The sequence below is a fragment of the Cyprinodon tularosa genome, unplaced genomic scaffold, assembly GCF_016077235.1.
Source record: "Cyprinodon tularosa strain WSP-4 unplaced genomic scaffold, ASM1607723v1 ctg90, whole genome shotgun sequence".
In the NCBI taxonomy this organism is placed as follows: Eukaryota; Metazoa; Chordata; class Actinopteri; order Cyprinodontiformes; family Cyprinodontidae; genus Cyprinodon; species Cyprinodon tularosa.
Window position 1 is genome coordinate 3349498 of NW_024039674.1, and position 20662 is coordinate 3370159.

At 42.6% G+C, this 20662-nt stretch overlaps 1 protein-coding gene across 3 annotated transcripts in view; it reads right to left on the reverse strand.

The window, feature by feature from the left end:
- The window catches only part of LOC119776025 (transformation/transcription domain-associated protein), a 72186-nt gene that overhangs the window by 31918 nt on the left and 19606 nt on the right, over positions 1-20662 (reverse strand). For 2 of the 3 annotated variants that reach the window (XM_038274229.1, XM_038274228.1), the window contains 22 exons: positions 20368-20628; positions 20103-20264; positions 19921-20017; positions 19715-19836; positions 18128-18298; positions 17257-17325; positions 16404-16424; positions 15267-15386; positions 15046-15165; positions 14705-14869; positions 14395-14576; positions 13990-14188; positions 11071-11199; positions 10207-10473; positions 9927-10133; positions 7223-7381; positions 6853-6987; positions 6261-6371; positions 5457-5603; positions 2151-2364; positions 1682-1810; positions 1171-1320 (listed from right to left, as the gene is read on the reverse strand). In XM_038274229.1, the coding sequence (XP_038130157.1) occupies positions 1171-1320; positions 1682-1810; positions 2151-2364; positions 5457-5603; positions 6261-6371; positions 6853-6987; positions 7223-7381; positions 9927-10133; positions 10207-10473; positions 11071-11199; positions 13990-14188; positions 14395-14576; positions 14705-14869; positions 15046-15165; positions 15267-15386; positions 16404-16424; positions 17257-17325; positions 18128-18298; positions 19715-19836; positions 19921-20017; positions 20103-20264; positions 20368-20628 (3337 nt within the window). The remainder of the gene's footprint in view (positions 1-1170; positions 1321-1681; positions 1811-2150; positions 2365-5456; positions 5604-6260; positions 6372-6852; positions 6988-7222; positions 7382-9926; positions 10134-10206; positions 10474-11070; positions 11200-13989; positions 14189-14394; positions 14577-14704; positions 14870-15045; positions 15166-15266; positions 15387-16403; positions 16425-17256; positions 17326-18127; positions 18299-19714; positions 19837-19920; positions 20018-20102; positions 20265-20367; positions 20629-20662) is intronic. The other variant, XM_038274231.1, reaches the window with a different exon arrangement.

A 20662-nucleotide genomic window follows, 5' to 3' on the forward strand; every position in this document is an offset into this window, starting at 1 on the left:
GATGGTAAAATGCTGATGTTGCCAACGCTAGATCCATGAATGCTCCAACACACAATAAAATTATCTGGTGCAACCTCAAAAGAAAAAGGGGGGGGGATCCAAATAAATTTTTTCTTATTTTAAAGATGATTAAATATGACTTTAAGGACAGTTTCAGAAGGAGTTAGCTCCTTAAGACTTGATCTCTTCACCAACAACGAGCCTCATGATGATGTGTTGCCATAGTTTCTCTTTACATTATTGATTTATTTTATCCATTTCCAAGAAAAGCAGTGTGTTGAATATTCATGCAGCTTAGCAGAGGTTCTGCTCCTAAAACAAAGATGAGCTTTTGAGTCGTTAAGTTTAATAGCGCCACATACTGGACTGAAGGTGCAGTGCAGATCCTCTCTATTTCGTTAGGCTGATTTACATACATGCCCGCTGCCTTTTCAGAGCAACAGAATCAGGAGGACCAAATGCTAGGAGTGAATAAGATCCTGTGGTGCTCAGAGGGGCTTTTTTCTTAGACCAGATATCTGCAGCATTCTCAATGGAAAACACATGCTGAGCTTTAACATGCAACAGCAGCAGCCCAGAGGCTTTGAAAGCAGCGGAATGGATCTACTGGAGTTCTGCTTATTGAATTACTGAAACCCGAAGACCGTCGAGAGGAGATGGCCTCGCTGCTCTGATAGCCTTTGGTCTCAGCCACTGTAACTCCTGATGGTGGAGGGTTAATGTCTGTGTTTCCCGATATAGTCATTAGGGAACCATTTAAAGCCCTGATCGTATCTAACAGCCATTACCTCCCATGTGAGGAACACCAGGAATTATGTGCTGCAGTTCGGCTCACAGACAAACCGAGCAGGAAATGGCTACCAGTTGCAATCTGGTAAATCTAAAGAGTCTGTTTTTACCTTGAACGTCAATGATGCTCAAATGAGGCTGAAACTAAAGTGATGGCAGTGAAAGATATAAAGAACCCCCTGAGGAACACAGTTTCTTCATAAGTTTCATATAAAAGATGGAGAACAATGAAAAAGACTTCATAATTAATCCAGCTGTTCTTTGATTTAAATGGTTTAAACGTTCCTAGAGCTGGAGACCCCACCTGCTTATGATGCAGTCAGTTAAAATCTAAGCACAAGAATATGTCCTGCATCTTAGTCATAAATGTAAAGGTCGTACCAGTGCTGGTTTCAGTGACTGCTGGGTTAGCCTGCTGGGGGCTCAGGTGCTCCCGAACCATCTTCTGGAGCGAGCGCATGAAGACCGAGATGAGGCGGTCAATATAGCTGGCGTTGTAGCTGCAGGCCGACTTCAGGATCATCAGAGTTCCTGTAAGACCGAGACGGATGAAGGAGGCAGCAGGATGGCTTTTCTGTTCTATTCTTAGCAGTTTCACACAGATGCGTAGAACACCGTTCCTCTCTGCTTCTTACCTAACCCCCCCCAACAACTGAATATTTTTAAAGCAAACAAATCAAACCCTTTTCTCAAACATCTTTCATTTAACGGTAACCATGACATGTTGGATTCCTGCTATGAACCCCAACCTCTGCCCAGCAGACTATAGCCATGTCACATTCTGCCTATTCTCTCTATTTTATTACATCAGTTTTATTTTTTAAAGGACAGTTTCATGTCCAGTACTGATGTTGGCCTGAATCAACAGGAGAAACCGGAGAGCGACTCTTACCGAACAGATGTGTAGGGTTAGTGTTGCTGGTGGCCTTCTCATAGTTGGTCAGTCCTTCGTAGATGACTTTGCCAACAGCGGCGTAGAGCGCATCCAGCTCCTCGTATTTGGAAGCCACATTAGATGTGCCTGAGGGGGAAAATACAGAAATTAAAATCAGAACAGAATTTAAAACATTAGTGCAAGAAAAACCAGAAACAAAGTTCCGTGAGCAGAGGAGGTGGGACAGTTTCTCAGACTTTATATCTTGTTTTAGCCAGATTACATCACCATCAAGCAGCTACCTGGACAGGACTACAGAGGAGTTGATGGATTTGGAGGACTATAATTTACTTTGAACAGAAGATCAACTCAAGCTGCAAAGACTTCAGTAATAATATAATTCTGTCCGGCCAATCAGAGCGCACCGTCACCACATCTGCACTAAGGATCCACACAGATCTGTGTGGACAAAGTACTCAGAACTCACTTGGTTCTGTAGGAAAGATGCTCATGAGGCGAGAAAGCAGCGAGTGGACGGCCCGCAGGATTTTGGTGTTTCCACAGGACATGCAGGCAGCGATGCCCTTCTGAAGGGGCTTGAAGTGGGCCAGGATGGCAGAGGACTGCAGGACAGTCAACAGGAAGCAGAGAATCTCCAGCCCGGTGCAGATGTTGGAGATGTTAGCCTGGGCTGGCTGCTCCTGAGGAACAGGAGAGAAACACAGAACCAATGAGCTCAAAGGCCACAAGCTCAATTAAAGATAATTCAAATCCAGTAATTAAACAAGAAATCAAATACATCGAGGTTGACGAGCTTTGACAGCGTTTTGAAAATTGTTGGTTTTTTTTACATTTTGTTAAGAGCTAAATTACATGTTAATCAAATTCTATCTAATAAACCAACACAAAGTGAAACATAATCACTTCCTGCAGCATGATGCCGCCACTACCATGATTCCTTATGGCCATGCTGGCTTTATGGTGGGGTTAACTGACAATTAAGGAGATCTGAGCAGAGGTGAAGAGTAACTGAGCTTTATGGCCCCTATTTTGCACCATCATTTTCTGCACCACTAACGTTAATTGTTGTGCACACTTTGTTTTTTTTTCTTACACTGAAACATCTTAACACTACTGCACTTAATATTGAGATGTTATTTATTTCAGTTTCTAAATCTAAGTCTTACTAGTCCATTTACTTGTATACATTGTTGAAAAAAAAGTACTTTAGAAGTAGTTTTATGACTGTGTACTTGAATAAAATTCTGATAAATTATCACTGCTCTTACTTGGGTTACATTCCTGGCTACTCCACCCATTGTCAGTAGCTTCACAAAATTAAAACAACAAACGAAGCTTGTTTTAAACAAAAATGCATCATTGAGACACAAACTTATTTTCTTTTTGTAGTTTTTAGATAAATTATATTTTCTATTTTCTGAGTCTGCTGTGAAATTCAGTGGTTGAGTGAAAATACAGTAAACAGTATTCTGTAATTTAACCTTTTCTACATACTGCAACTACTGATTGTGTCAAGTTTTATAACTCAAAAATGCATTTTGAAGAAAGTTCATTCCATCTTATTTTTATTGTGTTATTACTGTATTTTATATGCTTATTTATTATCTTATTATTGGAAACATTATAATTTACAATTAGGGTTGTCACGATACTAAACTTTTCAACTCGATACCGATACTAAGGAAAATATTCGATACTCGATACCATTTTCGATACAACAAGGATAAAAACAAAGACTCCAAAAGTCTACAGAAATATTTTCATTAATAAATAAAATACAATAAATAAACACAATAAAGGTTGGATGCTGTGCATAATATTAAGCAAGCTTGATAAAAAACTTACAAAATTCAAATTAAGTGTTTCTTCCTTGGCTATGCTTTGCACACATAACAATGACACTAGCCAAACCAGTTAAGAAACAAAAATAATTCTCAGCAGCTGCACCTGTTACAAAAAAAAAGTCTGAAACTGAAAAGTGCACAGAATTATTCAATCACACAGTGTTTTGAAAATGCATTGTCCTCTATTCTGCACTTTAGATGAATGACTGCTTAGGTGCCACTGGTGACGGCACTGTATCGATACTTTTAAAAACGAGTATTGTATCCGGATACAACATTTCAGTATCGATACTTTTTTGAGTTTCGATACTTTTGACAACCCTATTTACAATCACTTAATATTTTGTTCAATTTTGCATCACCTTGTTAAATATTAAATCAGTTGTTATGATCATGTCTTTTTGCCTCTTTTTTCTTTTTAATTTCTTTAAAGGGATTCTTTTTACTTCTACTTAAGTAAAAAGATAATGTAGTGCTTCAGTAAAATTTTTGCAACTTCTATTATAAATCTGAAGGATTTAGTTTTAATAAACTGGCTCCACTTTGCTTTATTTTGGGGAATTAAGAGTACTGGGGGAAGACTATAAATGAGCAAAACAGAACAAACCTTATAATCATGAAACAAACTGTTGTTGAAATATTGCTTCATAAATGGTGTGCATTGTTTTGAAGCATAAAGACCTTGATGCTGCGGGCATTTTATCGGAGGAGGAGGTATGCTGGGTGTTTTTTTCCTGCCTGCTACGTCTCAGTCTGTTGCTTTGGCTCCATGACTCAGTCTGTCAGAGGAGAGGTTGGTGAAGATAGAGACAGACTCCAGAGTAAACTGGCAGCTGTTAATGTTTAGAGTGAAAACAGCTGTAAACATCTGAGCTGTCTGAACACTTTCAGCAGGCTTAAAATGACCTTAAACCCGATACTCGACAGTACTGCAGCGTTTCCCCCATCAGAAAGCAGGCATTGGGACGGCTGCTAAATTAAAGATCAATGAACTAATTTTGTCCAAATTGCAATCAGGGTTTCCGACGGGAGGGCCAGGAGGATAATCCTGCACTGATCCACGCCGCTAATCTGGTCTAATGAACAAGGTGACTGTGGCGATAAGGCTTCTGGTAGATATTAGGCTCCTATTGATTTGGCCAGGATGGGAGCTTGTCTTTACAGCCCAGCAGATAGAGAATCTACATGGAAGTCGATGAGTTTGTGACTGTTCCGTGTCTCTCTGCTCCTATCATTTAGATCCGACCTCCTCCTCAGACTCTTCGTCAATGAAATGATAAAAGGTAATCGGATTAGGAGCTCTGTTCATTAGTGTGAGTAGGACAGACGATCAGGTAGAGTGGGTTTGTCCATCTACATAAAGCAGGCTGAACAGTCGCCCCTCTGACTGATGGAGTTACTCCCTGAGGAGAACAAGAAAGAGCAGGACGGTTCCCAGGAGCCGACCCCTCATCTGAGCAGCAACGCCAAATCAGACCAGAGTGATGAGCAGAGGAGAAATGGATTAAAAGAGAAAGAGAGAGAAAACAGCAGCGATAAGAGCAGGGAGCGAGGTGAGGAGAGGAACCGAGACCAAAGGCAAGGAGATATGCAGAGAGCCTCAGCGGGGCGATCCACAGAGCAGGGATGATGGGAGGTTGGGGTGGGATGAATGAAAAGGCACAATCTGACCCGCAGAGGCTCCCCGTTATCTCACTGCTGTCATTATTTTTGCCATTACTGCCGTTGCCGCCTCACTTTGTGTATTACAGATAACAGACAAAGGCCTCCGCAGCGATAAAGCTCCAGTTCAAGAGGGAAGTTCTACTGGAAGCCATTAATGCTCCGTTTCTGCCTGCTGCTCATCGGGCGGCACTTCACCAACAACAGGAATCATTTCACAGAACAGAAACAGAGAAAAGAGTGTACAATCATCATCCTCGTCTTACCACTGTCATTAGCAGCTTGTCAAACCACTGCAGCTTGAGCTCAGCGCGAGGCCACATGTCAGGCCTGAGGGCAGTTTTCATCAGGTTAACGCAGCGGCGGGACAGCAATTCCCCCGGAGACCCGGCCACGTTGGTGCTGTCATTCACCTACAAGAGATTGGGGGGGTTATTATCACTATAACGGGACTTCTTTTTCTTTTTTATAAGATGATGCATCCATCCATCCATGGTGTTCTGCTCTCTGCCTGCTGGTAATCCCTCCGGCCTCAGAAAACACATTTTTCTGCAGGGATCAATTCAGTGTCACAATGCTCTGCTATCAGACTGAACACAAAGAGAAGATTATGTTCCTGCAAGTGATCCCAAGGGTAACGCAGAAAGTTATATTTGGAGATGGCTGGATGAAAACATAGAATCAAGCTCAGCTAAAAACAGGAGAAAAAGTCAAGGTGAATGAGACTCCAGGAGTCTGGGTTAGGCCTCAGAGGTCAAAGGTGATCCTAATCCAAAGCACAGCATCATGAGGGCAGACAGCAGAAACACGGTTATTTTAACTGAGAGTTGGAGTTGTAGATTTTACTGTGAGGTTCAGACAATTTAAAAAGTACGACTTTCACTCATTTATTGTTATTACAACAAAACTGCTTGAACAGACGGAGAAAGAGTTTTAATTTAGCAGGTATAAAATAAACTAAAGGCAACATGTTAATATATATATATATATATATATATATATATATATATATATATATATATATATATATATATATATATATATAGCGGCGGTTGTAGAAAAGACTCTACCTGGCATGCTATCCTGATCAGGAAGTTGACCACGGTGTCTGTGTGTTGTTTCTCCACGGGCTTGGTGAGCATGGTCTCCGTTCCTGGCATGGACTGGCTGCGTCCAAACACCTTCAAACACAAACGTCACAATGGCTGACATGTTCAGGACAGAAGCGCATCCAAGGCTTTTAAGTTTTCAAGGCTTTTGCACTATTTTCAATGACGGAGGTTTTCAATGAGAAACATTGCCTAAGAATTAAAGACGAAAAATGGTTATAATTTGGAGCTTAAAGAAATATTCAGCTTTTTTCTCCTTACATCAGCTAAAAGACAGGAAAATAATCTGAAACTTTTCCTTCAGGTGCTTTTAACAAATAAAGCAAACAAATGTAAATTTTCTGTCTCATTAGCCATGGTAAATGAGAATGAGAAAAGAATTAATGCAAAGAAAACCATCATTTCTTATTTTTATCATTTGGTTTCTTTAAAACTATTCAACCCTTTAAATCCTAATGTTAAAATAAGTTATAGTTGCATAATAAAATAATGTTTGTTGAATTAATTTTCATAGATCTAGAGAGTAAACAGCATGTTTGCAGAGTAGACGGACCGTGGAAGCGGTGCCGGCTGCTGCACGGAACCGTTTGACATCCTGGCTGGTACCGGCAGTATCCAGAGACAGTCCTCTCTTCACAGCACCACCGCTACTTCCCTCGCCAGCCACCGCTTCAGACTCCGACTCCGGCTGTGGTACCAGAGAGAGAACAGGATAGCTTCAACATTAGAGCATCCCTCCTTTTTTCCCCTCTTCTAATTTTAACATTTAAAGCAAGTTAAGTACATCTACAGATTAAGTAATTGCTAAAGAATTTGAAGTTCACAACAGTGGTAAATTTAGACAGCTTACACAAAGATGTTTCCTCTTTAAACATCAGAGCATCTTTATTAACACTGACTAACGTCAAAGACTCGACATTTACCTGCTGGTCTTTGATTCTCTGCAGTTCCCACTTAATAACCACCTCGGCCAAGTCCACAGCTAGCTTGCGCTGCTCTATGGTGACGCTGGGCGTGAAGCCCAGACGCTGCATGGCGCTGATCATGTGCTGCACCAGGTGGTGGCGGACCGGGTAGTACACCTACGGAGCCAAAAAATGAAAAATATGGTAAGACATCTGATGTTCACATCCAGCCTCCACCTGCTGCACCGTCAACAGTCAGCCAGTGGAGCCAATGGAAACTTTCCATAGAGCAGTGACAGAACAATGACACAGATTGGATATTATAAAAGGTATTAATAGTGATACACTGTAAAAACTGTTCTAAAAACAAGTGCAAATTTCTTAAAATAAGTGTAATTTCCCCTTAATTTAAGCATATATTTCTGCCAATGGAATTAGTATTTTTCCCTGAAAATTAGATAATTAGATCCTATTCACTTGAAATAGCATAATGGAGTTGTTTGTTGTTATTTTAGATGCAAATAATTTAATTATCTTACTAACCTGCTCAATAAATGGTTAAATGCACTTAAAATAAAATTGTCTTGCTTATATGCTTATATTTAATTTTTTTAGCAGCCTACCTGAAAACTGACCGTTTAAAATCCAACCCAGTGTTCCCAGATGTTTAATGTTCACTTAAATTCAGATGGATGAGGACTAAATGGAGTCTAATGGACTCAACATTTAGAATAATGAGAGAAACAGGTGCAGATCTAACCTACATGTTGGGACTCAAGAGTTAGTGTTTATTTTTATTCACTTTTTGAACTCTAAAGTTTCAGAGTTTTGCCCCATGAAGTTTTTGGTCTGTTTCCCACTTGGGGATTTAAAGCCTTTTTTCCCCTCCTTCTTTTAAAACAAACACTTTAAGTGACAGCTTTTGATTGCCAACACATTCTAAACGAAAAGTCCCAATAATGGATCATGCAGGCTAAACGGACTGCAAACATTCTTCCTACAGAACCACTAGATATTCAGCAGGTAGAGTCCAGATGTGAGCTTTTACCCCGAAACTTCTGCTGAGTTTAGGGGTTCAGATATGATGTGTTTCCTTGGTCTTAAGGACAGGATGAGGATCGCTCATCCTCAGCAATCACACACCCAGAGCCCCTTAGCCCTGAAGAACTGGGACTCTCATCTGACCATGGAGACAAAGGAGATTTGAGACGTCCATCGGAGTGCTTCTGTCAGTGTCAGAGAATATTAAAGCTGCTCACTCTGAGGGTAATTACAGCTGATGGAGCAGGACTCTGCAGCCCTTTAATGACAGAGCGCCTAAGCCCCGTCCATCACACAGACAAACATGCAGCCGATCTCTCCATTACTTTATCAAGCACACACACAAAGTCTCATCTGTCTGTCATTATCTGCTCCTCGCTGTAATTATGCTGATGTGATTACATTAGATTAGTCATGTGGCCCAGCGAGAGCCGCCTGTCAGACAGAGAAGAGAGGAGGGAGGTGTCAGTCTTCTGCTCAAAGACCGTCGCCGTCTTGAAGCTCTGCTGAAGAAGTAGGGTGGGGGGCTGAGAGTGACTCCCCTGCCTCCCCGCTACGAGGAAACCATCCTCTACTGCTGAGCAAAGAGAGTCTAAGGGACCAGTTGACCCATCGATACCAGTAGGTCTAGAAAAACAACATCCTTCCTATTATCTATAGTCCTTGGAAGAGATGGGACACCTGTTTTTCTTCAGTACAGTAACTAATAAAAGTTAGTTAAAATTAGCATTTGTTTTGTTTTTTAGCATCTTATCCTAACGACAAAAAATAACTTAAACAAAATAGTTTTTAATAAAATCCGGCTGCTTGTTTTTTTTTTTTTTTAACACTTTTTAACAACAAAAAAAAATTATTTAAAGTGATGACATCTGAACTTTAAAAGCAGCGACAGATCCCCCCTTTCATTTCACTCCGCATAATAAAAACTAAACATCAAAGCGGTTTGCCCTTCTGATCATATTGGCTAAAGAACAAATGCAGAAATAAATGAATTCCACCTGTCAGGTTAAAAAAAATAAAATAAAAAATGACAGATGAAAATGAACAGATTGGGGTCAATATTTATTAAGTATTTATTCATAGATTTATTTAGCTATTTATTTATTTGTAATATTCAGCTGGTTAAAATTATTGAACAAACCTTAATGTATTTTTATTTGTTTTCTTTTAGTAAATAATGCTACGACTAAAAAAAAAAAAAAAAACAGGAGGAAAAAAGGAGATCAAAGGAAGGAAGGGGCAGGCTATAGCCCACCTTGATGCGTTATTGGTTGCGTTGTAGGTTAAACATCAAAGGGTTGGTTTGGATTTAAAGCTAGAAGCTAGCCGACACTCAAACAGGTTCCGGTTTGTGGAACTGGATCCCTGCAGCACTCTGCTTTGCTCAACAAGCTAACAACCATGTTGTTAAAATCTGTTAGAAACTGGATAGTGAGTGAGCTGAAGCAAGTGGAGGCAAAGATTCAGCATTCCATCTGTATGACCCAGTTAGCTACTAAATTAACAAATCGGTACTGGGTCGTGCTGAACCAAGAGTATTAGGTATGTTCGTCACAAATACCCATACCGTTACAGCCCTAGCTGGATGGGATCGGAGTATCAACTGAGCCGGCATCAACATTCAAACTGTCCCCCACAGCACAGACAGACTCATGCAGCGGGACATTCTACGTCTGCTCACCCTGAAGTGCTGCACTATCAGATGCAGAATGTGGACCAGCTGCGGCACGGTGTGGCCTTCCTCCACGATGATCTTGCGGGTCCAGTGGGTCAGCATCTGGTGGCCGTCCTCCATGCGAGCGGGCACAGCGGGGGTCAGGATGGCCATGGCCTGGCGGACGATGGCGCGGGCCTCCATGGTGTGAGCCTTCAGAAGGCTGTGGAAGACCTGAACAGCAAACATTAGATTTAAAACACTGCTGGTTCTTCCTATTGCCATTTCCCTGTGTTCTCAAACCCACCTGCAGGACGATCTTCTTATGAATGGCGAACTTTGCAATGATGTGGGCCAGCAGCAGGTGTCCGCTGTATTTACAGGCGGGGTCCACGCAGGCTTTAGGCAGCAGGCACGGCCAGGCGAACGTCATGAGGCGCCGCAGCTTGCTATTGCGCGACTTATTGTTGTCGTGTATGTGGTGAGGCGCGTGCTCCACCAGCAGGGTGGAGAACTGCAAGAGGCAGATTCTAAGAGAGTCCAACAGGTCGGCCTGCTTCTCTGGGTCCAAAACCTAGCAAGACAGAACATCAATGCGTCATCTGGGTGCAAAGCGAGAGCTATCGCTTCATGAAAGAACTGATCAAGTCAGTAAGTCAAGCTTTACTGTTTAAAATCCAAAATAGTTGCTACCTCACGGCATTTCAAAATAGCAAGTATTTTAAACCAGTTGATTTGGAAACCATTAATCCGATTCCAGCTTTAGTGGATTTAATACCATCGCATAGAGGTCTGTGCTTTGACTGGGCCGTCCTGAACCATGGATAAGCCCTGATCTGAGTACCAACGTTATCTTCCCATCACACAGTGATAATGCTTTTTTTTTATTCCAAATACCTTTTTCAAGGACAAAATTGTAGGTAAATATTTTAAATTTTTTACTGAATGAAGATGAAACCATGAAAGTAGGAACCTTCTCTTTGTCTGCGATGGTTTATAAAGCAGAATTCCACTGAGATAAACGTTCTGAAAGGAACTAAGTGGAACTAAGTTAAAGGAGGGATGAAGATGAGGAAGATGATTTGGTGTGAAGGGATCCCATTGTCTTCAGTAAAGGGAAAACAATCTGAGGAAAGAGGAGGAACCCTCGATGGGTCCTCTGAGCTGTTACCTTGGTGATGAAGACACTGGTGATGCTTTCTGGGTTGTCTCCCTCAGGGTTGGGTGGTCCTAGAAGCTGCTCCCCCTCCCCTTTCTCAAAGCTGTGCAGGAAGGCCGGGTTCAGGATGTGCTGCAAAACCTTAGAACCAGAAAAAGGGTTCAGAGATCTTCATAAAAAAATTTGTCATTGTGATTTTCATCTCTACAGGAACTCTCTTCTTATTGCAGCAGGATGGAAAATGACACTTTAGGCTTCACGCTTTTCTGTTTTCAGCTACGTCTCAAAAAGTTTTCTGCATGAAGCTTTTTTTAAAGCAAAGCGCATGCCAACACTGAAGTTTCATTCCAGCTCCCACATTGCTCCCTTAAAGGGAATATTCTCTAAGATACTGCAGATCAAGCTGGACTTCAGTCCAACACAATTATTCCTGTGATGATGAGCTTGTAGGGAAATCAAAGGATGCAAGAGGTGCTCATCACCGTCCCATTAAGGTCCGTCATGAGGCATATTTATTCCATCTGTGTGTATAGGAGGGGATCTGTGTAATTCAGGTGTTCTAGCCCCACAACCCGCCTCTTCTTCACTCTGACCCGTTTCTAAATCCTGCTCCTGCATGCAGCAGAGCGAGCCTCATTAGAAAAACGTTTCAGTGTGCCGCAGCACGTCGGACAGAGAGGACAAAGTCCTTCATCTGGGAGCCTCTGAGGGCCACAACAAACACAATGACCTCAGTGACTCCATCAAAGAAGTTCTGGGCCAAAGCGTGGCTAGCAGAAAGGTCCACAGATCAGCTCCCTGAAGGTGTTGTTACCCAAACTGGGAGGACGGGCTGAAGAAAACCTGCCCATCACTCAGTTGTTCCAGGAACTTCAAAGATTGTTTGTATGCAGCAGAGGTGGAATCATTAGAAAAATCAGAGGTCAGAGAGACCTACTGCGCTCCAGAACATCAGGGGATATCCCAGAGGTGGAAGCACTGCAAAATATTCTTCATAACCAGATCAGGTCATCCTGATATTTCCTCTGTGCTTCCATCATTCCAACCTCTGTCATTTTGATTACCGTGCCACCGCCACCCTCACACTCTCCGCTTGGCTTAATATTTCATCAGCATGAAAGCTGCAGGTTTAAAACACCTGGATCCCATGAGCCAACAGCCCTCAGGATATGAATATAACACCCTGATATGACATGGATGAAACATTCTACCCTTCCAGCAGCTGTTAAAACTTTAAAACCATGAATGCTTCCAGGAAACTCGCAAGGTTGTTTAAATGAGCATGTGTGGGGTCTGCAGAGATCTTAGCTAACCCTTTCCCAACCATGAAACCGATCAAGTCCTTTACACAATTTATAAATTCTCTCATTATGCTGAAAAAAACACACCTTTCTCCTCCCTTCAGGTAAACAGCCTCGCAATCTTGCAATGTAGCACCAAAATGTTCACACGACCAAACAAACAACATCCAAACCTTTGTCTAGAGGGATGTCCTGATCTGATATCAGTCAAATAACACAAACCTCTGGACATATCAGCCTGCATCTCTACGCTTATATCCACATCTGTTTAACGTTTGTGTTACTCAATGGTTAATAATAAATGGGTCAGTTGTTTTCATACCGGTTGGTCTTGATTTGCCTAATACCAGGCCTCTAATATTGCAAGTAGCAAGCTAAGTAATAAAAGCATGTATGGATCGCGCTGCTATCATATCGGGTGGATATGTCTATCAGTCAATACTCAAAGCTGCAATATATGTATCATATCGGAAATGAGAAACACCTGAGTGAAGTTGGCCCCCCACCTTATTCAAATTATGCAAAATTTGTCGTTGTGCTGCTATTATTTTAAAGATAGTTTTTTTTTTCATGACTCTGAAAATTGAAGATTCACACTGAGGGCATCAAAACTATGAATTAACATGTGGAATTATATAAACCAAAAAAAAATGTGAAACAACTGAAAATAGGTCTTATATTCAAGGTGGGAATCTTCAATTTTCATAAGTCATGAAAATAAAGAAAAGTCTTTGAATGAGAAGGTTCGTCCAACCTTTTGGTCTGTACTGTATTTATTTTAAATATTTTATATTCAAAATATATATATTTTATAATTTTATATTTTTGCATAGTAAAAATGTTCATTTGTACTGCTATCATTTTCATGATATTAATAATAGTTTGTAGAGGTCATCAAAGGTCAGTGAACATCTGTTCATGCTAAAACTGTAAATTTCATATAAATTATACGTTTCTAACCTATAAATATGAATAATTTAATTTTAACCTGGAAGAAAATGATAGCGGCACAAACGTAAATTTGTGCTGCAAAAAGCAGCACAAACGTAGCACAGATGATTGACACCAAATTTATTTATTTTTGCAAATGTGAGCGGGGCCAGGGGAGTGGTTGACCTCTGATGACCCCTGGAGAACATTTGTCTTTATTCCTTTAGAATTACAGGAGCACAAATTAAACTTTTTGCTGCACAAACCACAAACATAGCCGAGGTGATTGACACCAATTTTGTCTAATTTCATAAAAGTCGGGTGGTGGGTGGGGCTGATTACCTTTAACCTTTCATTAATATCTTCAAACCAGCCAAAGCAGCACAAACGACAATTTTTGCTGCACAAACGGAGTCGAGTTAATTGACGGACACCCATTTCGTCTGATTTGAAGAAGGTGGGGGGCCTGGTTGACCTTTGATGACCTCTAGAAACATTTCTTTATATCTTTTAAATTATAGCGGCACAAACATATATTTTAGGTGCACAAACGTTTGACACCAATTTTATCTGATTTGAAGAAGATGCAGGGGCCAACTTCACTCAGGTTGTATCAAGAGAATGACTGAGGAGAGAACGAACAGCAAAGCAACAAACATAAAACATAACTTCAGTGTATGGCTCTGCACACTGAACGTACCTTTGCTTTCAGCTCGTCGTTAAAATGAGGGTCGTTAAACTCCACAAAGCGGAAGAACAAAGCTCGCTTCTGGGGAATGGAGTAGTTTTTGGGAATTTCCTCCTCCATGTACTCCTTCAGAAAAGTCATGTTGCAGAGGAAACGACCCGTAAAAGCTCGCACCAGCTGGAACAGCAGCTCAATCTCAGAGTAGTTACGCCTGTTTGAGAGGAAGCAGTGGCAGAATAAGTCACATTTCCACAGTGATACAGATCTACAGAAAACACTAAACATACTATCAACATCTGGTTGGTTTTCTTCCTTTCTGTGTTTTTTAAACTCTTTATGAATAAAAAATAGCCTAATGTTTAATGTAAATAGCTTATTTGCAGTCAAGGTTGTTTCTCCTTTAACCACCAAACATACTTGCAGTAGCTCAACAAGCAGTAAGCCAGCAGTTTGGGCTCCTTCCAGTTGGTGGCGGCCATGTTGTCTTTGCGATGTCTTTCCTGGAAAGCCTCGCTGACCCAGACTCGGCGAAGCTGGCTGACCAGGGAGTGTTGCCCTGCAAGCCAACCCTCATCGTTCTTTACAATGATGCTGATGATCTGCATAAACGAAATGAGAAATTAGATAAATAAGGAGCTCCCTGAAGGCGTCTGGGACAATCGAAACGCCTCATAGGAGATTAACTCTGAGCTCGTATCACATCATGCCCATGAGTAACGTGGCGAACCTTGATGGCCTGGAACTGCAGGTCCAGTCTGGCTGTGGCGGTGGAAGGGGATCCAGGTCGAACGGTAGCCGCAGTACCAGCAGGGACCAGCAGGGGAACGAAGCGGTTGGGATTAGAGGCCAAAACGTCTCTGAGAGGTTTAGCATCTTTGTGTTTCAGAAAACTCTGCATGTGGACATAAAACCAGAATCCCAGCTGAACACAAAACCCTGACACAGTGAACGGAAAGTGATCGTCTCAGCCTGGTACTAACCAGGCCTCAGAACACATGAAATATATTGGACTGTATTAAATAGGTGATTCTAAAAGAAATGAGGGGAATGATAAGGATGTGGTCTGACCATGAACATGCGGCTCCACTGAGGGTCGTTCAGAGTGGCTTCCATCATGAACAGCTCCACCGTCTGGGATGGGTGGCGGGTCAGGAACTTGATCAGAGGCTCTCTGAATGGGCTGCCAGCCTGGAGCAGAGAAAATACATAAAATGAGAAAAAAAAACAGGTTAATTCTAAGACCGACATAACCGACGCTTGAAGAGCTAAAGATCTGGTCTGTGTCCTACCTCAATGAGCATCGCCCTCTCCGTCTTCATGACCACCTCCAGGAGCGGTTTGACTAGCGTCTGAGGTGCAGCCGGGATGAGATGGAAAAGGTTTATGATGGCTGAGCAGATCTTCATCTCCTGCAGGAATCCAGAACAGAACCAGAAGCAAAACAACAAGAGCCTGGGTGAAACCTCAGAGCCAAATGGGTAGAAACAAACAACAGTTTTGATGACATCACTGTGGAGAGACGAGGATGAAGCCAAACTACTGGAAGCCCATCTGCAGGCTATTGGGGAACATTGCATAAGTATTCACACCCCAGAACTCTTCACAACTTGTCACATAAAAGAAAAAAAAACAAAAAAAAACATAGCCATCTCTTTTGGACCAAATGTGACGTTTGGGGGGAAAAAAAGAAAAAAAAAAAAAAAGAAAAAAAAGAGGGGTGTGCCTTTGTAGAGTGCTGCTACCCTAAATAAAACCAGTGGAACCATAAAATTCACCACTTCGGTGAACAGATAAACACAGGCAGTCTGAGGTCCCTAAGAATGAAGACAAGGAAAAGCACAGACGGGTCAGGAAGATAACCAAGATAAAGTCATGCTCTGCATAGTTCTGGCTTTTATGCAGAGATGAAGAAAATGTCTGATCAGGCAGCAGCATGATGCTGGCTAGGCCCTAGCTTTTTTTTTTTTTTTTTTTTTAGGAGGGTCAGGGGGGTAAAACCCTTAAAGAAAGGACCTAGTCCAAGTCCAGCACCTAATCCAATGAAGAATCTGCAGGAGGACATAGAACTGATGTTCTTAGATATTCTCCATCTAAACTGGCTGAGCTGAGAAACTTCTAAGTTGTGTGACTGACTGTTAGAGAATCTAAGAGGTGTGAATAGTTTTACATGTACCTTCTCCCAGGCAAATATCATCTCCCCCCAAAATGAGCTCTACGCATAAACCTGCACTAGAGACGCTGTCTCAGGAGGAGAAACAGGAGAACTGGAGGTTGGGGTGAACATGGGATGACAGGAACATTTTCTAACGAGACAAACACGGAACACAGATAGAAACAGGCCACGGCCACCACTACCACACTGGTTCAGAGTTTTAATCACTGACAGAACTCACTAACAGCCGGGGCGACACCGGGACACGTCTCACCTCAACACCCTCCAACGCAGGCTGTACCGGAATGGGAGACAACCATCAGTCAGCAGAACAAAATGGCGACTTTTAGTGTCAGTGTGTTGTCTGTTTATGAACCGTATAAAGAGGAGTGATGGCGTTGCAGGGATCATTATTTTTGATCATCACTGACCAGTTACTGGATTCGTTTTGGATCCAGGCTTTAGGAAATGATGTTTGGACATAATTAAAACACACTGATTAAAGGAAGCAGAGTTTGTTTTCCGCGTGACACCTTCACCTCCACCGGTTCTGTCTTCATCAGCCTCAGCTAATTGACTCAATGACCCCAGTTTTAGCATCCCTGCCAGCTTCGCTGTCACCAGCCACAGAGACCACGAGTTGGGGGGGCAGCAAAGACAAAAGGGCCAATTTGCATCTAATTAAAGGCCCGGATTTGAATAGAGTCGGGACGAACTTGAATAAAGAGACACGAGTAGAAGGAAGAGTCTAGGAGGGAGAGGCAGCTGTATTTTTTCCCCTCTCTGTCACCTTTACAAGGTTATCTGTCGTGGAGATAATGAGGATGTGCGTTAGCGGGCCCTGCACCGCCCGCCTGGCGCCTAATTAATCATTGATTGAAATACGGGCCCTCACCACTCAACGCCGAGGCTGTTGACTGCACGCCACCGAGGCTTTGTGAGCGCAAGGAACAATTCCTATCTCCTTCTGAGAGGGTAATTTGGTTTATGCAAAGACGGGCCAACTGAAGGAAACAGCAGCGGCTGACAGCCTTAAGGACCCGGAGCCTTCGGTCATCAATGTTTGCTATTAAAATCAGGAGTGAATCAACGTAGGCGAGGAACACAGAGGACATGTCTTTACTTACACTGCCGTCACTCCGCTGGCCACCTTTGTGCGTTATCACAACCACTTCCATCCATTTTCGAAGGTGTTGCTAAGGGAAACAGAGAACAACAAGTGAGCGTTTAGAACGTTGGAGGAGCAGGAAACAAAACTTTACCGCTAAAATCACTGAGGCTGATCTAAATAAAGAGAAAACACGGTTCAAGAAGCGTTCCACAGCAAACGGGAGTCGAGGAATCATCAAGCACCTGAACTCAACAGCTCTGGTTCTACAGAGCAAAAATTCCTGAACAAAAACCCTGGAAGGGATTCATACCCTGAAAAAAAAAAAAAAAAAAAAGTACCTTAAGCCTTCTGGGTAGTTCTTAGAACCATCTTACTCTTAAGGTCCTGCTGCAGATCTCATCTCATTTTTGCTCCTCATTTGTAAAACCACTCAAACCGACTCAGAATGAACAGAGAACGTCTGATTTCAATGGTTCTCAAGTCTCAACTGGTCTGAACTTTGACTAGGCTATTCTTACACATTAATGTGCTTTGATGTCTGCAGTTTTCAGCTTCTTTCAGCTATGCTGTGGATTTATGCAGCTCCTGCAGAGTAAGTGACTAAGGCTCTCCCCGCCTGCCTGTTTAATTAAATTCAGTTCAGTTTATTTATATGGCCATTATACCAGATCATACAGTCAAATTAATTCAAAGTTTTCTATCTAAGGAAAAGCAGTTGATTGCATCGACTCATTCACTCGAAGGCAATCCCTCACACTAAGCATTTAGCTGCACCATGTTTTAATGGGTTCTCACATTTTAACCAAGCATGATTTGGATTTGTCTATCAGATTAAAATCCTAACTAAACCCTAAAGTTTTAGTTTGAAACATGGACAAGGTTCTCACCATCATCTGGTCACAGAACTTGTCGTTGAAGGAGTTAGGGAAGAGGCGCGTGACGGAGGTCAGGCGATTGACCACGTTGAGTGTCAGGCTGCGGTAGTCGCCCAGCATCATCAGCAGAGGGCGCATGTGAGTGTGGATCTGGTCGACCTCGATAGTCGCACCTTCCAGGAACTGCAGAGTACAGAAATCATTCTTTTCAGGCTGTTTCTACGTTGACCTACAGGCACAAATGTATGAATGATGCAAACCTCAAGTGATTGAGTGAATCTGCACAGTTGCTCTACATAATGTGGGTCAAATAGACCAAAAAGGGGAGTTGATGGGACCAGACCCAGAATAACGAAAAAGGTAAGTTTTCCTTCATGCTGCATTTAGAGTTTGTATCTTTGAAGTGTTCGCACCTGGATGCCTCCGTACTTATTTCATTATGATGATCTATTTTCAGCCCCTTAAACGGATCAGTTTATCCACTATCAGAACCTCTCAGGACACCAGGTGTCACCTCTAAGGGCCAAGGCTACCCAAACGAGGAGAAGATGAACAAACACAGATGCCAACCAAGCAGCGATGACGCACGCCCTCACTCAGACGGGGAGGGGATGATGCATGGCAGCCACATTCATTTTCCTTTCAGCGCTGAGAACAAACACTCCATCCTGTATCGATCTAGCCATGGCAACGCTCATTAGTGCTAGCAGGGCAGAGACGAAGGGATGGAGAGAGCAGAAAATGGAAAGAAAAAAATTACAGCACAGTGAGGAGGAGTGACAGAGCCGCAGAAAAGAGAAATAAGAACAAAGAGCAGTGAGTAGATGGATGGAGGAGGAGATTACATGGATACTCTGATGGATAGAAGGAGAAGTGGTTCAGGGACAGTGTGATGAAGTAGACCAGGTTCATATGAAGATAAGTGGTAGAAAAAAAATGGAAGCAGGGAAGGACTAACAGGAGCGATCCCATTCACAGGAGGCAGAAAATGAGATTTAATTTAAAACGGCACCATCAGGTTTCCTCACTAGATTGCTTCATACCTTAAGGGCACAGACTAATCCATAATTACAAAGGTTACGTCTGCTGATATACAGCCCTGTTTGGCTCAAAAGACATTGGAGACGGAAATAAGGAATAAAAAGCAACTGAAATTAAATCTAAATCTAATCAATAACAAAAAGGCCTTTGGAAAGCAAGGTCAGGGAGAAAAGCGGTAAAAAAAAAAGAGATGGGTGATAAATAAAAGCAGGTTTTTATCTTTTTTTTTCCTTTTTAGAATAAACAAAAGTAAAACAAAAACTACAGACTTCAAAAACTACAGATCAGGGCTGCTTGGGGCCTCAGCAGACCGTATGGGGGTCCACCATAGAGAAGAATTATGAAAATCTCATACGGATCATTTTAAAGGAAGCTGACTGAATGTTATTCACAACAACTCTGTCCAGTTCGGTCCATCTAACAGATCATAGGCACAATCAGATGAGAGAACATGGTCTCTAAGGCTGTTAAAAAATAAACCTGGATATGAAATCTCCTTATAAGAGGAAAAATAAAACATTTATTAGTGTAAATGCGGTCCCAAAGCAGGGTGCTGACCTTCCTCATGCATGCTTCACCGGCCTCCTGCAGCTCATTGTTGGTAGAGTTCAAAGCTTTAAACAGAGCAGCGATGATCTTCTCCCTGGACTGAGGTAAGTAGTTACAGGCTGCCAGAGCATCTGATGAACAGGAGAAATATCAGCATGTAACCATCACAAGGCTTTTTCAGCACCGCTAGGTTATGGTCCGCCGGGCCGACTTACTGAGGGCAGCGATGCGGAGCGGAACCAGAGAGGGGAGGCTCTTGTAACAGGGCAGCTTCATCAGAGCAGCATCCTCTGCCTCGCACAGGTTCAGGAGCTAGATGTGGTTTAAAACAACAGAAACAAGATAAGTTGATGGTTTTGTAGAGCAGGAGAGCGGCTCCACTGGGAAGGCTGCATACCTCCGTGTAGAAAACCTTATGCTCCATGACATTCAGGTCCATTGTAAAGAGGCGCGGCTGCAGGGTGGTGCAGAAGGTGTTTCCCTCCATCAGGCCAATCTGGGCGTTAGCCGGCTGGTGGCGGAGCAGGTGCTTCTTCGGAGGAACCATGTCTTGTAAAACCTGAGGAGAATGTTGGTGTTAGTAGGAAACTAAGGAGATAATATCGAGTTTTTCTCATTTAGACAAAGGCAGCCTTCCCTCGCAGAAACCCTGACAGTGATACCTCTTTGTGGGGCTCCATGATGACGGTGACGCTCTTGCCAGTGACCTGGGCCAACACCTGCAGGGAGTGCATGGCCTGCTTCCTGACGGTGGAGTTGGGGGAGGTGACCTCCCGGACCAGGTCGTGGGTCACCATGTGGAAGGATTTATCCTGGGCAGCCAGCAGCTCCTCAGTCTTCTCCTCATCCTTCAGGGGTGTGGCACAGCGCACCAGCAGCTGCTCCAAGGTGGTCTTCGCCATGGCGACGGCTCCGTTCGACACCTGTGGAGAAATGATTGGACGACGACCTCAGGAT